The sequence below is a fragment of the Onthophagus taurus genome, chromosome 2 (assembly GCF_036711975.1).
Source record: "Onthophagus taurus isolate NC chromosome 2, IU_Otau_3.0, whole genome shotgun sequence".
NCBI classification, from domain to species: Eukaryota; Metazoa; Arthropoda; class Insecta; order Coleoptera; family Scarabaeidae; genus Onthophagus; species Onthophagus taurus.
The window spans coordinates 13,537,200-13,557,751 of NC_091967.1; the positions used below are offsets into that span (position 1 = coordinate 13,537,200).

Here is a 20,552-nt window from a genome sequence, read left to right on the forward strand (position 1 = left end):
TCCAGAAACCAAAGTTATGCCTACAGTACGTAGGTGACACTTTTGCAATCTGGAAACACGACAAAGACTTGGATAATAAATTTGAAATCAGATATCAGGTTATACGTCGATTCATATCTAACGAATCAGCAATAAATAGAAGCAATAGATAACAAGTACCATCTATCTGTCTTCCTTCTGTTTCAGCAATGATCATTATTTCTGGATATATGCATCAATTTCTGGAGTAGCAGATTACATTCTGCAAAGGAAATTGTTACTTAGCCATTTTATCGGAAACATCAAAATTTTGTTAAGCATTCTTCTCCAGAACAAGTATGGGACTTAGCAGAGTAATATGCCATTTGCTTTCCATTTATTAAACAAATTTTTTTTAAAATAACATAATCGATACATAAAATTACTTCATTAGTGGTAATATAGATCAATATAAATATGATGTCGCAATACGCAAACAAGACATTATTGATAATTAACTTCTTGTATACATTATAACGTGAGGACGGTCAATTTGCATTGATTAACCTCTTTTTAGTAACCCTTTCGAAGCAGTTACGATAATTAGACGCTATGTAATCCTTAATTATAGTTCGCCAATAGTTAAAGACGTTAATGACTTCTTTGTGTACATCCGTGTCCGCGTAAAATACATCGTGAATCGGTTCAATTATATTGCACGGTTTACCACGAGCTTCTCGGATTGACGCGAAAATCAATTACTTCGCTAGTAATTACTGCTTATAGCTTCGATGAGAAAGCTGTAAATTCTCTGTTTTTATTACGTGTGAGATATTAACTTTATACGTTATATTACGTAGTTTTAAGATTTCTTAATAAATTAACGATTAATTGAAATTTTTGTTGAAATTAAAATAATTATAATTTTAGAGTGTTTATTGACCCTTGGTTGTAAAAAAAAATATCTATTCTATTTATAACTATCTTATCCGAGTTGCACATGGAATTTGTAACCGAGTTGGTCAATATACTTCTACTAACAATAAGATTAATCGTCGTCTCAACAAGAATCTTGTCCAAACATCATCCCATACGGTTTGAAATATGATCAAATTTGTGTGCTGCTTCCTGGTGCATAACAGCACACGACGCACGGTGTCATATATCACAGCTATCAACATTAACGATTTTTTTTGCTACCACGACATTTTATGGTCGATGTTGTCGACAAAATTGTACATCATATTAGTTTAGTATTACGTGTAAAATTTTTTTTTCACATTGTATATTTGTCATGATTTTTCACTTAAAATAACTTGTCACTAATTTGCACTAACTTGTTGCACGTATATGATTCAAACTATTAACAGCTTGATACCACGTATTCTGATACTAGACCTAGAACTAGAAACATTTGGGTTTATCTGTACGTCTTTAAAGACGGCTAAACCCGAATGTTTCTAGTTCTAGGTCTAGTGCTCGTTCTAGTTTTAGTTCAAATAAATTATATAACAATCTAACGTTGAGTAACAACTAAACCTAGAACTAACACTAGCACTAAAACTAACACCCCTAACTAACATTGTTGTATTTTGAATGAGCGAGAGAAATTATTAACAAGGTTATTTATGACCGAGACGCTACAATTGTAAAAATACGCAATTGATTTAGAAATTATTTTAAGAGCCAATAATTAATAACAGATAATTTTTAAAAGTTATTGTTGTGAGTATAATAACATTATTTAATTATCCATAAAACAAAGCTCACATATTTTCTTTCGTTTGATAGAGTTTATTCCGTTAACAAACGAGAAAAGATAAGATATGAAACAAACACGCATTACAATGTCATCAACACTGAGTCTCCGACTTTGACACAAAACAGAGAAATAATACACCTACTTATATTGATATCCTTTTTTTTTTATAAATCTGCTGTAGTTGTAGTAAATCCACATTAGCATCGAATGCAGCAAGCTTATTTAATTTAATTATCAAGTTCGTTGACATTTTAAAGAGAGCTTAATGTATAAATTAAGTTTGTAATATGAATATAAAAACTGCCCTCCATAAGAGATAATTTCTAAGATAATTATATGATATAAGATTAAATCGTGAATAAAAACAATGAATATTAATGAAAGAAAATTCATTGGAAAACTATTACAGTAATCTCATTATTCAAAATTTGACCTATATCGACTAAGAATTTGCGTGTCAGAAGTCCATAAACTTGGGTTGGTTACTGCCATATTTTTCACATTTTTTACTACCATAGTAGTAGCATTTCAATAGATTTAGGAAACTCCCCATCTTTACGATCATGCAATTCTTATTCATCATGCGATAAACACGAGACTTTATTTATTCCCATTTTTATAATAAAATCACTTTATTTTATTTTTTAATATCAACCCAATGCCGTTATTTTAAATATTTAGAACAAAAGAAACAATTTTTATTTTTTATAATCAATTCAGGTCACATACATTATTACAATTATAATAAAAAATCAGTGTTGTTATTAATCAAGAAATTGTTAAAATTATTTCGTTTGATGTAAAAGAACAATTTATGATCTTCCTTTCACAAGACTGATTTGCTAATGAAGTTACTCGTAAACTATTGTGAACAATGTGTGTATGTAAACGTTCGTTGTTGTGATAATAAAGAAGGTAGACTTATTGTTTCAATAAAATCAAGTTTTAGAATAAATAAATCATTCCAACACAATTATTACATAAACCGAGAATTATTAATTTATTTATTTCTACGTGGGCGTATCTTGTCGCGATTCCTTATCTGGAAAACCCATAAAGGTCATTATCAAATAATACAACAAAAAAACCTTCACAATTTACTACACACTTTCTAAATTGTAAATTTAAATTGTGGTCATTTAAATTGCAAGAAATGAAGCCATAGGAGTGGTTGTATTTGGAGCAGACGTTATTGATTTTACGTCCACTTTCAAGACAAAAGTCTTTTAAATTTATTACGAGTATTATAAATAGATTTCTTGAAAAATGTTTAAGCAAATATACTTAAGTCTAATTAAATGTTGAAAATTGACGAATATATATGTATAAAGTCTTAAGTAAATATAATGCGAATATCGTATATCAAGGTTACGGTATTTGTTTACACTTGAAATTTAAACGAAGCCGCTAATGAAATAATCGAAGTTTATTTAAATAGGAATTGAAAAAAAAACTGACCTCTTATGATAGCTATGTGGTTGTCATATTCGGATTTGCTTCGGTAATATTCTTTGTGAGTATGTTTTTGTTGAAAAGATTGTGAACGATATTCATTGTACCAATCTAAAGAAGATGTTGTTACTTTGCTGCTAGTACTATTCGAATCCCACTCATCTCTAGATTGTTCCCTTGAAGATGGTCTACTTAAACTTTCCTCAGATCTTCCCGTTAATGAAGTAACGCTGGATGATTTTGAATAGGACAAACCATTTCCGTATTCAGTATGATAAGCTGAATCTTCAATTAATTTTTCTTCGGAAGGTGTTCTACTGGTTTTCACCTCTTTAACCGTTTTCTTTACCGTGACCTTCTCAAACTTAACCGTCTTCATCCCAGACGCCAAATCTCCTTCCTCCATTGTCTCCAAAAGGGTCTCCTCAAAAGACCCATCAGGTCTAACAATTTTTTGATGAAGCTGTTTTCTTTCGGGACTTCGGACTTTCTCAATATTTTCCAGAGTGACATCTCCCGTGGGAGATCCACTCCACACCTTCTCAAAGAAACTCACTCGATCCGATAATCTTCTGGATGGCGTCCCGGGGATGTCAGGAGGTTTCCCCTGCTCTTTCCTATTGGGATCTGTGTTACTCATGGTGTAATTCCCATATTCATAGAAGAATCAATAAGTGCCGGCATTCGCGTTCGTGCCGGCGTTTTTCTTTTTTACAGTAGCGTTTCGTTCTCGCGTAGTATGCTCGCCGGTTGGGGACGCGTTCGATACTGACTGTCCGCAGGAATGGAGAAGGCGCGATGGAGAAACGCAGGAAAGAGGATCGATCCAGTCGAGTGAGGTCGGGGGGCCTCAGTTCAGAGGCAACGCGACGTGACCTCATAACTATGATGCAACATTACCCTGCGAATACAACTCGATCAAATTGATGTTACATTTCGCTTATCTTTATAAACTGATAAGATGGCTATCGAGATAACATCGTTTGGTTTATTGTTAACGAGTGCTGGTTTGATCCCGTAAACAAGTGGATTAATTTTTTTAAATTTTTATTATGTAACAAAAATATTTTTCTCCAAACATCACTGACCACATAGAAAAAAGTTATTAAGAAATTATCGGGAAATTTAAGAACAGAAAATGATTCAATATAAAAGACGCATACTCATAAAAGCCAAATATTTCTGGTGAATTGTGGTCGTAACAGGACGTTAATAACTCACAAATTAAGTCGTTAAGTTTTCTTGGAATGGACAAATTTAGATTCATAAAAAATAATTATTGTTGTTAAAAAGTTTAAAATTAACCATAAAAATTAGCATAAGAAAAACTGATGCTATTCTATGATGTTTATATAGTCAATGAGGTGATATGAGTTTGGGAGTAATTCAATAAATTGAAGAAACTCTCTCTCTCTTCGCGGCATCACAACCCAGGGTGGGTCTACACTGACTTTGCAATTTGCCTCCATTTGCTGAGGTCCAATATTATTTCCTCTGGTCGTTCAATATTTAGAGTTTCTAGATCCACTCTCTCCACCGCATCCCACGTCTTCCCTACAGCATCCTTCCCTCTAGGAATATAAACAATGTTTAGAGATGTTTATTATATCTTAAGCCTTTGTTTGGTCCAAATAAAAGAGTTGTTTAAAAAAGTTACCATAATACTTTTTAATGAATTAGTTGTAATTCAAAACATTCTTTTCACTATGTCATAAAGAAGTGTACAATACACTTTTACTTGTATCACATTCAATTGTAGTCTGGGATCTTGTATCAATCAGGTGTTTGTATGAACCATTCCATTCATTGAATTCAAGAATTATGAAATTCATTGACTTGGTTCAACAATTTATTACTCCTTGTTTGTTGCAAAAGTGGTCAGAAATTAATTTCTTGTATTTTCACAAACTAGTTCCCAAATACTTGGCATTAGATGAAACTTTGTAGCTTTTTCCAAGTTTGAAATGATAATAATTTAATTATCATGGTTGTGATTTTGTATCAGAATTTACTTAGAACTCATTAATTAATTGCAAAATCGAAATTTCTTCTCGTAAACAAATTAAAACCATTACTTCTATATGTATCGATGACGTTCCCAACAAATACCTTAATCTCTGTTGCAGATTTTAAAATAATAAATATCTTAAATATAAAAGTTACAGATTAACCAACGTGCCATCTTATCTAATCATTTTTTTTTGTTTTCGTTTTACACAGTCAAAAATAAACGTTATCATTAAAGCACCGAAATTTAAATGGTAAATTAATCCATTGTCCAAAAATAGGGATGACTCCTAAATATGTTATGATATTCTCTGCAGTACAGCAGTATTTTTTTCTCTGCGGTTGCTTTAACGATTTCATTTCTACTAGAAATCCAACGAACATACACGAACTATCCAATCTTTACACGTATCGCACTATTCGTTAGCGCATGTGCAATCATTTATTTACAACACGGTTCATAACATTCATTATTTATTGCTGTAGTAAAAGCCGCGCCGGTACCGTTCGAATATAGGCAGAGAGAAACGTTTAATTCAATTGGCATTGAACTTAATTTAAAATTATGATTGGTACTTGGTACTTACAACTTTGAATTTATAAGCTTTAATTTAAAAATAAACTGAGTTAATTAATTAAAGTATATAATTAAAAAAGCGTTGCCGAAACCCGGGATTGAACCGGGGACCTTTAGATCTTCAGTCTAACGCTCTCCCAACTGAGCTATTTCGGCTGATTTTTTTAACCAGAAACTGTACAAGTTGCAACTAATTTCAAAATTGTATTTCTGTATTAGTATCAGTAACAAAATTGTTTTCGAACAACAATTTAAAGGATACCACAATAAAATTTATGTATGGGAAATCCCAGCTACATATAACATTCCATTCGATTATTCAGTAAGTTTAGTTCGTTTCTAGTTTGCGTAATCGTTTCTATCATACGCTTGCTACTCAAACGTCACGTACACGATCGAAGTTTGTAATTACATTCTACGCTGCACACCAAATGTAATTATCCTGGAGGTGTGTTATGTCTGCAAGTTGATTGCTCGAAAATTTTTCGTTTTTCATAAAAGTTGCCTTTATTTTACGTTAAAAATAAACTTTTTGAAAACTTAAATTTCTTCTACTCAATCTCACTAAATCCTATTTAATTAAGAATTCGACGGAAATAGTTCGTGACATCTCCGCATAAGAATTCGATTTTATTGCATAATTCCTGGAAGACAAAGACAAAGTTTTTTCAAAGAATTCTAATACGAGAACTTTTCCGCTTTATCTCTTATTCGAAAACAGAAATAGATGATACCACCAATTTCGATCACGAATTCAATGACGTCACCTTTTCTCTAAATGATCTTGTAGCACGCACATGCATTTCGGCGTCATACCTTTAAATCTGCAGAAATACAAATGGTAAAGCGGTGGTACCAAGAAATGCCAATTCTCTTCACGCTACCTATTACGTAAATCATTCAGTCGTGAATCGATTTGTATAAATATAGGTAATGTAAGAAGTAAGTGGTTATTGTTGGAGGTTGAATGAATGTTGAAATTCATTGTTAAGTTCATTGAAGTATTATAAACCATTTTGTAATAGTTATAATTTGTAGTTGAATGCTGTGATTGTAACACTTTTCTTTGCAAAAATCAGCCGAAATAGCTCAGTTGGGAGAGCGTTAGACTGAAGATCTAAAGGTCCCCGGTTCAATCCCGGGTTTCGGCAAAAACTACTTTTTTTTTAGTATGACAACAATAAAATCCTTTCAAATAATAAGATTTTAAGAAGAGTTGATATGTTCTATTACAATTCACACCACAGTGAAAAGTATATGCACGGGAAGAGTCTTAAACACTTAGGTACCAAAGTGTATTGAAAAACCACTGCCGTAAAATCTCGAACAGTACAACCGCGGTTTGTCTAAATGAGTACAAAATGATCTAAACGGCACGATCTGTTGATAAATTGTGAACCTAATGGGATGTACTTTATCTCTCAATTTTTTTTCACGGTCTGGTTTGATTGAAATGTTTCCTTTGAAAACACAGCCGAAATAGCTCAGTTGGGAGAGCGTTAGACTGAAGATCTAAAGGTCCCCGGTTCAATCCCGGGTTTCGGCAAAAAGTATTTTTTTTTATTACGATAACAAAAACTTTTCGGATATTTTTATTGCGAGTTTATTCTTATAAATTCCACCTTCTTGGAAAGTAGAAGCATGAGAGTGGCATATGTAGAAAAAGGTCAAATTTTGGTTTCTGAAAGTTGCACCATCATTATTCAAACGTCACGTACATCAATTGAAAACATAACTAACTCTCTAATTTTACTAGATTCCTTGCTGGAAGCATTGAAAAGTTTTAAAAAGTGTATCTCCTGTCCGATTATCTCTGTGTCATCCACAAATGCAAACCCAAAACCAACGCCCAAGAAAACGAAATATTCAACCTAATCCAACAATTCCATAACCAACAACACTATCCTTTCACAGATCTCCACCTAATTACACCAGCCACCATTAATATGATTATAAAATAGCTCAAACCGTTCAAAGCTCCCATTAACAACACACCAAATATCCTTCTTTAAAACCTCCCAAAAAGACCATAACCTGTTTTTCACTGCCTGGTAATCTTCTATACTCATCCCTAAACCCAACAAAAACTAAACAATCCCACCAAGCTACCATCAACAACACGGTCATATGCGCGTACTCTAGAGACCCAAAAATCGAAACCCATTACCAAAAACTGTAGCCCGCCAGAATCTCAGTCCTTCCAAAAATTTAAAAGATTTACCTTTCCTGCTACATTCAAAACTACATATCTAAGATCAAAATCTTACTAACAAATAACTCCTTTACTATTGCCACCCACCCATCCGTAACCTACTTACCGTATTTTCTCGAATCTTATCCGCACTCGAATCTAATCTCTAATCCGCAGCCCGATTTTAAAAATGCATAGTGGTAAAAAAATTTTGTTTGCGAATGTAATCCGCATCTTTCTTAGAGCAATTCGACAACACCAAAACGATGCGATGCTTGTGTGAATTCCGTTCATATACTGCCCTCGTAGTAGCTCGAACGTGGTGTGTGCTTAATTATACATATAATAGCGTAATTATAAAAAAAAGTAGCAAAAATCTAAAAGGTTCTTCTATACAGCAAAGTTTAAAGAGATGTTATTAAGTTAGCGTTAAGGAAATCGAAAAGCTGGTACAATTTTTGCTGTTAATGAGAGTAACGTTGCGGCTGTTGCGGAAAGACAAGGTAGCTATTGTAGACTGTGAGACATCGTGCAAAAAATTTACCGGGCCAAAGAAGAGATGATTTCATAAAATTGACGAGGCAGTTTTCTAGTTCTCTCAAGAAAAACGAAAGGAGGGACTAAAAAATTTTTAATACTAGCTAAGGTTGGACTGTGGGATTTATGCGCCGAATGGTGTTATCGTTGAGGCGCAGAACTACAATTTCCCAAAAGCTCCTAATGATTTTCAAGAAAATTTCAATTTGCCTCAAACTTAATTACACACTGGAAAGAAGAGGTGTGTGGGAAATTTCTTTATAAACGAGTGGTTTCGACAAATTGGGCATAACATTGATGCTAACAGTAACAAGTGATAGGGAAAAATTGTCGACATTATTAATATTGAGAAAAAAACCATTCTGAAATCTGAAAGACTTCCTGAATGACGTCCTAGTTAGGGCACAGCAAAAAGGATGGATAATGGAAAAGCTGATGATGGAATGATTAAGACAACTATGGAGTCTTAGACCAGGAGGATTATTAAATAAGGATATTAATTAATCATAGACTGATTGCCCTTGGTTTAGACTTCTTGTCATGATAATAATACCTGGTGGAGTAACATCCATACTACAACCTGTGTATGTATATGTATATTAACAAACTCGAGAATTAACAAAACCGGGAGCAATTAAAGGAGCTTCTGAACTTGTTCAGTGAGTGTAGGCGACATGGAAAAGGATCCCTGAAAACAATATTATAACATCATTTAAGAAGTTTTGTATAATCCGAATTGATCCGTATTGATCCGAAGATGACGTAATATGGGAAGAAAATGATACATAAAAATGTAAATATCGTTCTAAAACCCTTAATAAAGTGTTATTGTTATAATGTGATTTTATTTTATTATTTTCCAAATTGCAACTATACGACTGCGAATCTAATCCGCACCCGATTGTAATCCGCATTTGATTTTAGAGCACATAAAATTTGTAAAAAAGGTGCGGATTACATTCGAGAAAATACGGTATATGGGCTGTCACTAACCTCAAAAAAGTTGCTCAGTTATCCCAAAATTTGTTGTGCCGCTCTTTTTATTTCAATTGTTACGCTTTTAATAAGAGTTTACAGGTCATATTTACAATTTTCACTTATGTACACAAAAAAAGTGTCATATACGCACGAAACTCAAATTTTGGTGTACACTAAATGTTGCATCAGTGCATCATCGTTACACTGTGACCAAAGAAAACGTTATTAATTTATAGTAAATTTTACCATGTAATAGAGACTAATAAATACGAGGGGTTACAGTTCTGTTATGATTTGATTATATATAATATGGATTGAGCTAACTGAATATATCTACTAACAAAAATGTGGCTCAAGGTGAATAGACGCAGATGGAAAGCGATAATGTGAAAGTGTAACAAAGATAGACATAAAACGGTACTAAACAGACGGGCGCATGCGCACAAAAGTGTCAAACCTCTTCCATTTGACGTTTATCGTTTTGTTGTGTCACAGCCAGTCACACCGTTATGTTTAAAAATGTATTGTTTCGTGTGCAAAGTTCGCGATAATACAGTTTCACATCACCTGTAAGTATTATATAAATGTTACTTCTAATTGATAGTTTTTTATCTTATAAATTAACACACGCCCATTATATGTCAGTACGCTTCTATGTCTATCTTGGTTCGATCACCTTGCGCAAGCTATCTCTCTCGTTGGCTCAATCCATATTATATATAATCAAAGTGTTATGACAAAATCCGACGAACATTTTTGAACTCAACTGTCCTTTCATGTATTTTTTTTACTGCCACGATTGATTCTGATGTTACCTTTAAAAAAGCAGCCGAAATAGCTCAGTTGGGAGAGCGTTAGACTGAAGATCTAAAGGTCCCCGGTTCAATCCCGGGTTTCGGCAGAAGAATTTTTTTATTTAATAAATTATATCGGCCCATTTGAAACAGCTATAAAGTTCCTAGACCTTCTTTGCGAAGGTGAGTCAATTAATGTTTTGCTAATAAACAGCATTTTACCTGTCTTACCCTTCTTTATTGTTAACTCTTCGTTACAAACCACCGCATATCGATTCGTGTACACTCTATTGTGCTAGACGCAACCACGATTTAAAGTGAATTTTTCACCAATTTTCCACAAACTCTCGTTTAAGGTATAATCTTTTGCCTCCTTTGGTTTAGTTTGATATAAAAGTCAAAACAAACTTCCACAATGTTAAACGGGGCTCATCAGTTTTTTAGAGATTTCTACAAGCAATAAATACGATAAAGTATACAGTAAACAGCTTTCGCTATTTGAACCAGAGAGCACCAGATAGCTGCCAGATTCTGGACAAAAGTGGCTGTTTGGCAACACATAGCTTCTATACACATCCATAACGATGCAAAAAAGGAAAAAGGATTTGCCGGAAGTATTGCTTTTTCTTGTTTTGTGGTATATCATATGCCCACTTGTTACTAGCCAGCCTACCCAGTAAATTGCCATTTCATCTTAGCTACTTCTTGAGCATCAGTAACCTTTATTTGTCTCTTAATGTTTTCGTTTCTTATTTTATCGCGTAGTGAGAGGCTAAGCATGCATCGATCCATGGCTCTTTAAGTTGTTAAGAGTTCGTGTGCACATTCTTTAGTTATACAAGTTGTTTCCAGTCTACACTGTATTAATTAATGATCGTACCCGACGTCATCATTGCAAGTATGCAACCAATATGACAGTATTCGTATTACAATACGCAAATCGCGTTACTGGTTGCATACTTGCAATGATGACGTCGGGAACGATAATTAATTAACACACTGTATATGTTTGTACAGGCAGGATATACGTGTTATATACCTTTTGCTTCAGATTTATAGGGATGGTATCCTTTCTTAGAATGTGACTCAATTTGCCAAGAGTTATCTATGAAAGTAGTATGTACCTTGTGATTTCTACGTGTTGGTTTTCTTTTCACAGTCTAATAGTATGAACGAAGTATGTGTATTCGTTTACACATTCTATGTTATTATTCTGTATATATATGTTGGTATCTTCAGAACTCATTGTCAGTATTTTTTTTGTGTTAGCTCATGTTCAGTCTGTTCTTGCAGGTATCAGTTTTAAATCATTCAGCATTTTGTCTAGTTCTGCAATGTTGTTACCCATAGGAGTACATTATCTGCAAATTTGAGATGATTCAGTCTTAGACCATTTATGTTAATTCCTTAAGTGTTCCATTCCAATCTATCTAAGGAAGTATTTAGCTTCCTCCAGAGCTAGTGTGAACAGTTTTGGTGAATCTCTTCAATGCTTCAATTTTGTTGGTTCGTTGTTGTTTCGTTTATTTTGATGTGCATTGTAAATATTTTCAATGATTTGAGTAAACGTTGAGTGTATTCTTGCGTTTCGTAGAATCATTAGGATTGACCATATTTCAACGGTATGAAAAGCCTTTTGGAAATCAACGAAGGCTATATCAACCCGCCTGTTCCACGGGTTGATAAAAATCAAATGTTGTACTCTAATGATAATGATATTGAAGTTGAGAAGGACTAAGGATATATATGCTGTATCATATTCATAGTAAAAACTTGCACAGCCGAAATAGCTCAGTTGGGAGAGCGTTAGACTGAAGATCTAAAGGTCCCCGGTTCAATCCCGGGTTTCGGCAATTTAATTTTTTTTCTTGTTGGTTTTATTATTTATTTTTTATTTACTGTATATGGTTTATATAAATTGACTAATAAATTTATATAAATAACACTCACATAATAAATCTTTTTATAACTATTATTTTTATCACAGCATTTAATCCGAAAATAAAACAAGAAAAAAATCCCTTTGGAAAGATTCCTTGAACCGTAACTAACAAGAGAAAGTTGAGAACAGTGAGGTGAAATTGATTCATTCAATTCAATTTGTTGGCGAAACGTGCCAAGGACCAAGGAAGCTATACATTAACGCCGGCGTAAATTTTGAAACATATGATGCCATTCGCCAAATAACAGTAGCACCTCAAGTATCGCTAATAGCAATAACGTCTAAATTTAAATTTGGACGACAAAAATAAAGTCCACGTTTACTTTGAAATTTTACGTTACGTCGAAATCGGTAGTTGCCAAATTTTCGGACTCCGACAATTTAATGCTGGTTAAATTTAATCCGACCGCGAGCCGCTAAAAAGAAATTTTAGAGATGAAAAGTGTTATTACAATGTTAAATTTATTATTTAAAAAAAACTTTTTCCCTTTACTTATTTATTATAATCGTATCCATTCATAAAAGTATGACACATACTTTTCCAAACAAGAATTTCCGATTTCAGCCGACTGTGTGGAAATATTTAACCACAACAGCCGAGTGTAAATGAATCAAGTTTACTGAAATAGGATAGTTTTTATTCTAAATAGTGTTTTAAAAATGTCATCAACGAACATCGATGACCAGTTTTGCAAATTCAAACCAGATCGAAATGTTAGTAAATTATCTGATAGGCCAATTAACGCAACTTCGTGTTTGTGTCTACGATTAAAACAATTTTATCGCTCGCTCAGATAAGATACAACGCCATACAGCGATTTACTTACGAACGTAACCGACTGTTTAGTTCCTTAGTGGTAATCTCGGTAACATTCTTGGTAAATATCTAATATCAACCGTAAAAAAAAGATGTCCGAAAAGTATGAAGATTTCGGAATGGATCCTTTAGATTTATTTAAAACTGATCTTGGTCATAACGACAGTCAGGTAAGCGTTACAATTTTTTTTATTATTTACGATTATTATTATCAACGACCTTTAGAGTTCATTTTATACTGCTGATAAAAACACAAGCAGATAATTAGCGAATACTTACTTATTGGTTCTCTATATGGAATGTGTGATTTTTGACCGGAATATCATCGTTAATTGAGATTGTTAATCGTCATTATAAACGGCTTTTTATGTTGTCATAAATAAAATGAATCGCCCTTTATACCGAAATATCATTTATTATCTTTGAAATATCAATAGTCGTATGTAAATGAGTTTTGTTAGGAAATAATCGTGATAAAGATAACACTAAATCTTTTGTGTAAATATTTTCTATATCAATTTTAATAATTTTTATTTTTAAAACAGACTCAATTAAGAGCATTACACATGCTATCAACTGTTGCTGTAGCTTTGGACGTTGATAGAACTAGAGATGAACTTGTACCATTTTTAGAAGATTACCTTTATGAACATATTTTTGAATGCGATACTTTATTGGTTGTAATGGCTGAACAACTAGGAAAATTCGTCCCATTTATTGGTGGTCCTGATTACGCTCATCTTTTATTCCCTATGTTAACAAAATTAGCTGCTTCTGATGAAATGGAAACAGGCGAAAAAGCAGTGATGTCATTAAAAAATATTGCAAGTCAATTAAAGGAAGAACAACTTGAGCAAGATTTTATCACAGTTATCGAGCAATTAGCCCAAGCGGAATGGTTTACATCGAAATGTTCAGCAGCTCCATTATTCGCAGTAAGATTTTTGTTTCTTAAGTACATGGAATTAGCATCATGTTCAATTTATAACTTTTCTTAGAGAATGACTTTTATGTGAATAAATTTCATTTTTTAGGTGGCATATAGAAAAGTTAGAGAACCATGTAGACAAAAATTATTAAATATGTTTTCTAATTTATTACAAGATGAATCACCTATGGTTAGAAGAGCAGCAGCTACTAGTCTAACGGATTTTATCATATACGCTGATATGGAAGAAATAAAAAAGGAATTTATTCCTAGTTTTAAAGACTTAGCTAAAGATGACCAAGTGAGTAATAACATTGATCGAAAAAAATGAATTTTTAATTTGTCACATTAATTCTTTTTTGGCATTTTTTGGTTTATTTTGATTCCCTAAGTTAAAAATATGCGTAGAAAAAATTTGGCACCCATTTTTTTTTGTGACAGAAACTTGACTGATACTTTATTTACAATTAAATTTAAAAATATGTTTCTTAAAACAAAAAGTTAAGATTTTATGGAATATTTGAAGGTTTTAAACTGGTTTTGGCGAGTCTAGCCAAACGCCAATCTTCTGGTTCAAATTTAATATTTATCCAGTTCATGATCGAAGTCTGTGGGTGACAGAAACAACATATATAGTAGTTATATAGTAAAATAATAATTACCATTCAGAATTCATGTGGCAAAAACCTTGTCGAACAGTATAATTATTTACACAATTTTAAACTAATCAATCCACTTTATTTTTTCAAGGATTCTGTTAGAATATTAGCAGTAAACGTAGCAATATCACTATCATTCCAATTAACAACAGATGAAATCGTAGAACATATTATGTCAACATTACAAGCACTTTGTGGTAATTTTTTTACATAAACTAATAAGTTCCAACTTATTTTTGAACTTTAATTTTAGACGATTCATCGTGGAGGGTAAGATACCGATGTGCTTTTGAAATCAATAACATTCAATCCTCAATTGGTCCAAACTTAACACGACTCTACTTAATAGATATGTATAAATCATTAATAAGGGATACCGAAGCAAATATTAGAGAAATATCAGCAAGAAACATAGTAAGATTTTGTCAAAATTTGCAAACATCTTATAAAGAACTAGAAAAAGAAAGTGGTGAAAATTTAGACCCGATCATTCAAAAGGAAATATTACCGCTGATTCAAGAATTAGATCAAGATCCTGCTGAGGATGTTCAAGATGGATTATATTCAGTGATAACATCTCTAAGTACTTTGTTGGGGGAAAAATGTACTAAAGATTTTTTGGTGCCGTTAATAACGCGTTGTATTGAAAACGATTCGAGTAAAGTAAAAGAAAATATCATAAATAGTTTAAATAATATTTTATGTGTGATTGGTATTGATGATCTAAGTAAAACGGTGGAAAAATTAATTTCGGATTTATTAAAAAACTCAAATACTTTATGGCGTACAAGAAGAAATTTAATAGTTACTTTAAGTCATATTGCAAAACATTCAAAACAAGAATATTTTGATGAACATTTAAAACATTTATACGTTTCTTTATTAAAAGATGCAATCAACGGTGTTAGAAGAGTTGCACCTTTAGCTTTACCAATATTTGTGAAACATTACACAATGTCATCGTGGGGTAAAGAAAACATAATAAAAATCATATTAGAATTAGCTGGAACTTATGGGTACCGCATCAGATTAATGTCTCTATTTTGTATTGACGAATTAGTACTTCCAACATTAGACAAAAAATCTGACGGTCTTTTAACAACATTAAAATGTATCCAAGACGAAAATTCTTCGATAGTTTTAAACAAAATCCATAAACTGAACGAGATATTATCAAATAACTTTAATAACGTAGACAATGAATGGTTAGATATCGTCCTTAAATATTGTGAAGACGAAAATTATTTTAACGACAACATAAAATGTTTCGCCGAAGATAGTTTCGATGATTTAAGAAATTGCGTCGATCAACAAATAATTGCCGTTGGTAAAAATGAAATCGATAATCCAAAAGAAGAAAGTTACTTGGAAGGAATTTTATTTCTGATCGTCGTTTGCTTTATGGATGTTATTAGAGAATTGGCACAAGATAAAGTTTATAACGTGAGAATGAGGGCGGCAAGAACATTACATCGTGTTAAAAACTTAAATAAACAGCTAACCGAAGAATTAAATCAACCGTGGGTTAATAGCGTTTTAAATATTTTATCAAATGATGAAAGGGAAACTATAAATATAGAGTTGCAAAACGATTTAACCAACGGTCATATTAAATTTTTAGAACTTAAAAGAGATGTGTTTATAGCGTACATTGAAGACATTCCTGACGTCCCTATTTTGGAAGCGAAAGATATTAAAGAAGAATTGGAAAAAATCGAATTGGAACAACAAATAGCCGAATCTATAGATATATCAGAAACACTCGAAAAAGTAGCGCCAAATGATAAAATTGAAGTTGGAGAGGCTGCAACAGAATTTTTTTTAGCTAAAGAAGATTTTCAAGATTTAGTAGTTTCACCGAATACTAGCAATAATCCAACACCTATGGATCAATCTGAAAATTCGGAAAAGAATAGTAGTACAAAATCTATAGCAAATGATGCACCACAAGTAGTTAGTAAAGAAGCAGTATTTATATCGGATGATATAGAAATTTAATAAAGTAAAATTAATATATTATTCTTAACTTAATAATTATTTATATGTAATGTTTGTAAGATATTTTGTAATAAATTCTATATAACTGTATTTATTGGTCTGATAAAACAATTTTTCACAGATATCTAAATAGCAATGTCAAATTTATCATTTGAGATCGGATTTATAATTGACAGATTTATACCGACATAGATAATCGAAGAATTATTTATGTCCTGATTTAAATAATGCTGAAATATTGTAAAAGCTAATTTCAAACAATCATTTGGCTTTTTGATTTTGTGAGCTGTTATTCATAGAATTTTAGTGTTTCGAGCTGTATAAGTTTTATGAGCATAAAAATTCATTATTTGCATACCCACTTAGACCGATTCCCTGAAAATTTAGGCGGTACAGTGAGATAAAAATCCAACTCCTATTTGTATTATGGATTATTAAAGTTATTCTAAAGAATATTCACATCTTAATACACTAAATATAATACTAGAAAATCATATAAAATTGACTTTAGTAAAGTAAAAAATTCCTTTTTTTACGATACAATTTTATGTTTTAAAATAGGTCATTATGTAATGTTAGAGTAAAGAAAACAAGCGCCCACGGTTATATTAAAAATACTTCTGCCGTAAACACTATATTTACCGATGACGAAAGATAGAAATTAAAAAGAATCGATATTTTCAAAAGATATTTCATTTGTAAATCAAATGAACACACCGCAAATGTAACAATACATAAATATTATCAAATACGAGAAAGTTTTGCATAATTTATGATGTACATATTAACATTTTATTCAAACATCTTGCAGTTGAATGATTAAATATTTTCTAGAAATCTTATCAACTGCCAACTTCTTACGCAGCTCTTATTTTATATATTTTTCTGCTTAAATTTATGTGTCATTGTATAAAAACAGACTGAAATAAAAAAATCTTTTTTGTATTTTTATGTATGGAACAATAATTTCGAGTTTTTCATTTCGTTTTGTTTCGAATGATTTCATTCGTGTTCTTTCCAACCACACCACGTGCTCTAGTAATAAATAGTAACTGTAAACATATCACATATTTAAAAGACAAACTGGAAAACGTTCCAAGTTTTGTGTACTCGGACCGTAAACAATCCCGTCCAATGTTTACGATATCCATGATTCACCACCAAACTCCTCTAAAGGCGTTAAAAGATTTAATCGAATCCAAACAATTTTTTTGACATTAAAAAAAAATCAAATAATTAATTCTTTAAAACACAACTGTTTCCAAAATTACTTTTAGCTAAAATAGCATTTGATCAACTCGGTAGTAACCAAAAGCTATAAATACTTGCAGCACACTTGTTGCAAGTCAATGACCGTGGTGCATGCAACGCGAGAGAGAGATGAAACGGTTAAAGCGCATGAAAACGTTTCTTACCTTGCAGCTGGTAAATAGTCGCTTGGTACTCTGCCAATTTTTCGTCGACGTAGTCCTGAGACTGGTTTGCGATTATCTCCGCAGTGGACGGACCAGAATCCTCTTCGTCTGGGTCGTAGTGTTGCGGTAACGGCGGTGGTTCTAATGGCATACCCACGAACTCGTACTCAACTCTCCCAGCAGAACTGACTTCTGGAGAAGAAATTGAAATCGGGGAAAGAATTCTGTGAGATGTTTCATAAGGTGACATTCCTCGATAATAATCTGGTGAAGCACATCTCATAGGAGCGGGCGATGGCTAGAAATATTATAATAATAATAAATATTAATAAGAATAGTTAAGAAATGATGTTCTTACTGGATGCATTGGTAATCTGAATGGTTTGGGACCTTGATTAACAACCGGGGATGGAGCCCTTGGGATAGAAGCTGGCCATCTAGGTCTTGGGCAAGGCATCGATGGTCTGGCTCCATAATCGGGGCCTCCTAGTCTTGGCGGAGGCGACGGTGCGTACGGAGAAGGAGGTCTAAAATGATGTGGAGATCTTCCACTTCCGCGACCTCCTGGTCCCGACATTTTTTTGTTCTTTATTCTTTCAAACCGTCATATTCTTTAAAATCTGCACCAAAATAAAACAAATGTGTTAGGATTTATAAAAAGACTTCGATCGTTACAGTGAGACCAAATCCAAAAATAGGTACTAATTCAAACAGAGAAAAAATAAAGGTACCGGAATTGCTTGAATGACGAAAGTCGAATATAGCTACGGATGTTTAAACACAGTTTTTGAATAAACACTTTGTATTCTGTAAATTGTTGCGTTAATTTGAATAACAAATAAGAAGACATTTTCGAATTAAAGTCTTTTATTTTTTTAGAATACAACCCTACCATTTTCTACACTTTGTTTCCATAAAGAAGCTCCAATCGGATTGAACAATAACAAACAATACACTCACAAATTCGAATGTTCCCCTTCAAGTTCCTTTTTCGGTGAATATAAATCGACTCAAACAAACCGTTGCTCGCGTTTCCCGGAAAACAAATTTATTTTTCTTTTCCCCTTTTACTTAAATACCGCGGTGCTTTTATTAGTTTACCGAACACCGCTTCCAATGAGACGAACGGATGGTTTTCGAACAGAAGCGTGTTCCACTGACTGAGCGGTAAGAAAATCACGTTTATTTCTGGCGACCGCTTCGAAGCCACGTCAAAACGTTAATCTCGGTATAGGTTCGATTTGAAAATAGCGATGCGTGAATGCATCCACAGACAGTGGGCCAAAACGTCTAAGAGGCTAGAGATCTTAGTCATTGGAATTGACCATGGTCGGATTACCGATTGAATTGCGCGTTACTCTTCAATATTTATAGACCGATCGGTTGGCAAATTTGTTCTAGATATTGTAACAAATTCGCGAGATTTGGTGGTGTGCCAAAATTTGCAACGCATCGCCACTTTGAGGATCTATTAACTTAATAATAAAATTAATATTAGATATATGAAAGTTAAGAAATAAGTACAAAATGCATTTAAGATCAATATATTATATGTATAATGTTTAATAAATCTATGTGGCTCAAAGCAAGTATAATAACATCTTAAAATATATTAAGAAAAACATGTTCTTCCAAAAACATCCTTACCTGTCTCAATACGCATACTTTTCTACTATGTTCGATGAAATCGTAGTAAGTAGTTAGTATGTTTTATCCCCCACTAGTTTAAAAGGGAACCAATAGAAACACAGTTTATGTCATATTCCATTCAACATTTTCTCATGTACACTACACATCCAAAAATACACAATCATGTATTTATTGGCAAGAGTAATCAAATATTTCCACCTTGGCATATTTCCACACGCTTCAGCAAGTTCATCCATCAACAGTCATTGGGTTTTCTTTAGCTATTATGTAGTTCATAAACATTTTGACTTGGTATAATAAAAATATATGTAAAAAATTGGTAAATGAAACAACATTATATATTCAATTTGATCTATCATACTAGTACAGATAACTTTGTTCTAATTCAAAAATCTCCTGTATATTTAAATACTGTATATTTACTAGAATCTTTAGAATGCAAGGGAATGCAAACTAGAATGTTGCTCCATGTTGCTCAACATTTCTAAACCAATGTTAAACTATGGCTAAGCCATATTCTTATAAGAGTTAATGATTAGGACTTCCCAAGATATTCAAGAAATTTTGAACGTTTTCTTTGAATTTCGAGAGAATTTTTAAGGGTACTTAAAGATATTTCAAAAACTTCTAACGAGGTTCAAAATCAAAGATTTCTGCTGTTTCTCAAAGATATTCTGGAATTTCTACAAATATGTTATGATTTCCAAAGGATTCTTAAAGAATTTCTTATAATTTTCGATGGCATTAAGTCGTTCTAAGGATTTCCACAAAGGCAAAGCTATTTCTAAAGGGGTTTTGGGAATTTTCAGAGTATATCAAAGAATTCTCAGGATTTTTATAGATATCCATTAGATATCCAAGGATATATAAAGATGTTCTAGGATTTC

At 32.6% G+C, this 20,552-nt stretch overlaps 2 protein-coding genes and 5 non-coding genes across 13 annotated transcripts in view; 5 read left to right on the forward strand and 2 right to left on the reverse strand.

The window, feature by feature from the left end:
* The window catches only part of LOC111425851 (Muscle-specific protein 300 kDa), a 112,447-nt gene that overhangs the window by 89,343 nt on the left and 2,552 nt on the right, over positions 1 to 20,552 (reverse strand). For 5 of the 7 annotated variants that reach the window (XM_023060128.2, XM_023060131.2, XM_023060127.2 and 2 more), the window contains exon 1: positions 3,179 to 3,936. In XM_023060128.2, coding sequence (XP_022915896.2) covers positions 3,179 to 3,812 — 634 coding nt within the window. In that variant the 5' untranslated portion in view covers positions 3,813 to 3,936. Of the gene's footprint in view, positions 1 to 3,178; positions 3,937 to 18,015; positions 18,314 to 18,373; positions 18,636 to 18,907; positions 19,203 to 20,552 lie in introns of those variants that run through there. The other 2 variants (XM_023060130.2, XM_023060129.2) reach the window with 2 other exon arrangements.
* On the reverse strand, positions 5,840 to 5,912 carry TRNAF-GAA (transfer RNA phenylalanine (anticodon GAA)). The gene has a single exon. It is a non-coding gene; the product is annotated as a tRNA-Phe (tRNA).
* Positions 6,835 to 6,907, forward strand: TRNAF-GAA (transfer RNA phenylalanine (anticodon GAA)). The gene has a single exon. It is a non-coding gene; the product is annotated as a tRNA-Phe (tRNA).
* TRNAF-GAA (transfer RNA phenylalanine (anticodon GAA)) lies at positions 7,230 to 7,302 on the forward strand. The gene has a single exon. It is a non-coding gene; the product is annotated as a tRNA-Phe (tRNA).
* TRNAF-GAA (transfer RNA phenylalanine (anticodon GAA)) lies at positions 10,291 to 10,363 on the forward strand. Its single transcript has one exon. It is a non-coding gene; the product is annotated as a tRNA-Phe (tRNA).
* TRNAF-GAA (transfer RNA phenylalanine (anticodon GAA)) lies at positions 12,037 to 12,109 on the forward strand. Its single transcript has one exon. It is a non-coding gene; the product is annotated as a tRNA-Phe (tRNA).
* LOC111425852 (serine/threonine-protein phosphatase 2A 65 kDa regulatory subunit A alpha isoform-like) lies at positions 12,821 to 16,690 on the forward strand. The gene is made up of 5 exons (XM_023060136.2): positions 12,821 to 13,185; positions 13,561 to 13,950; positions 14,050 to 14,244; positions 14,694 to 14,799; positions 14,856 to 16,690. The coding sequence occupies exons 1-5, from the start codon at positions 13,108 to 13,110 to the stop codon at positions 16,598 to 16,600; spliced, it is 2,514 nt and encodes an 837-aa protein (XP_022915904.2). The 5' UTR covers positions 12,821 to 13,107; the 3' UTR covers positions 16,601 to 16,690.

What these genes read in the sequence shown, in the direction of transcription:
- LOC111425852 (XM_023060136.2), top strand. Translation starts at nt 13,108, where the DNA reads ATGTCCGAAAAGTATGAAGATTTCGGAATGGATCCTTTAGATTTATTT. An exon ending in TTGGTCATAACGACAGTCAG is followed by an intron (nt 13,186 to 13,560) that starts GTAAGCGTTACA and finishes TTTTTAAAACAG; the next exon opens with ACTCAATTAAGAGCATTACA. An exon ending in AACATTACAAGCACTTTGTG is followed by an intron (nt 14,800 to 14,855) that starts GTAATTTTTTTA and finishes CTTTAATTTTAG; the next exon opens with ACGATTCATCGTGGAGGGTA.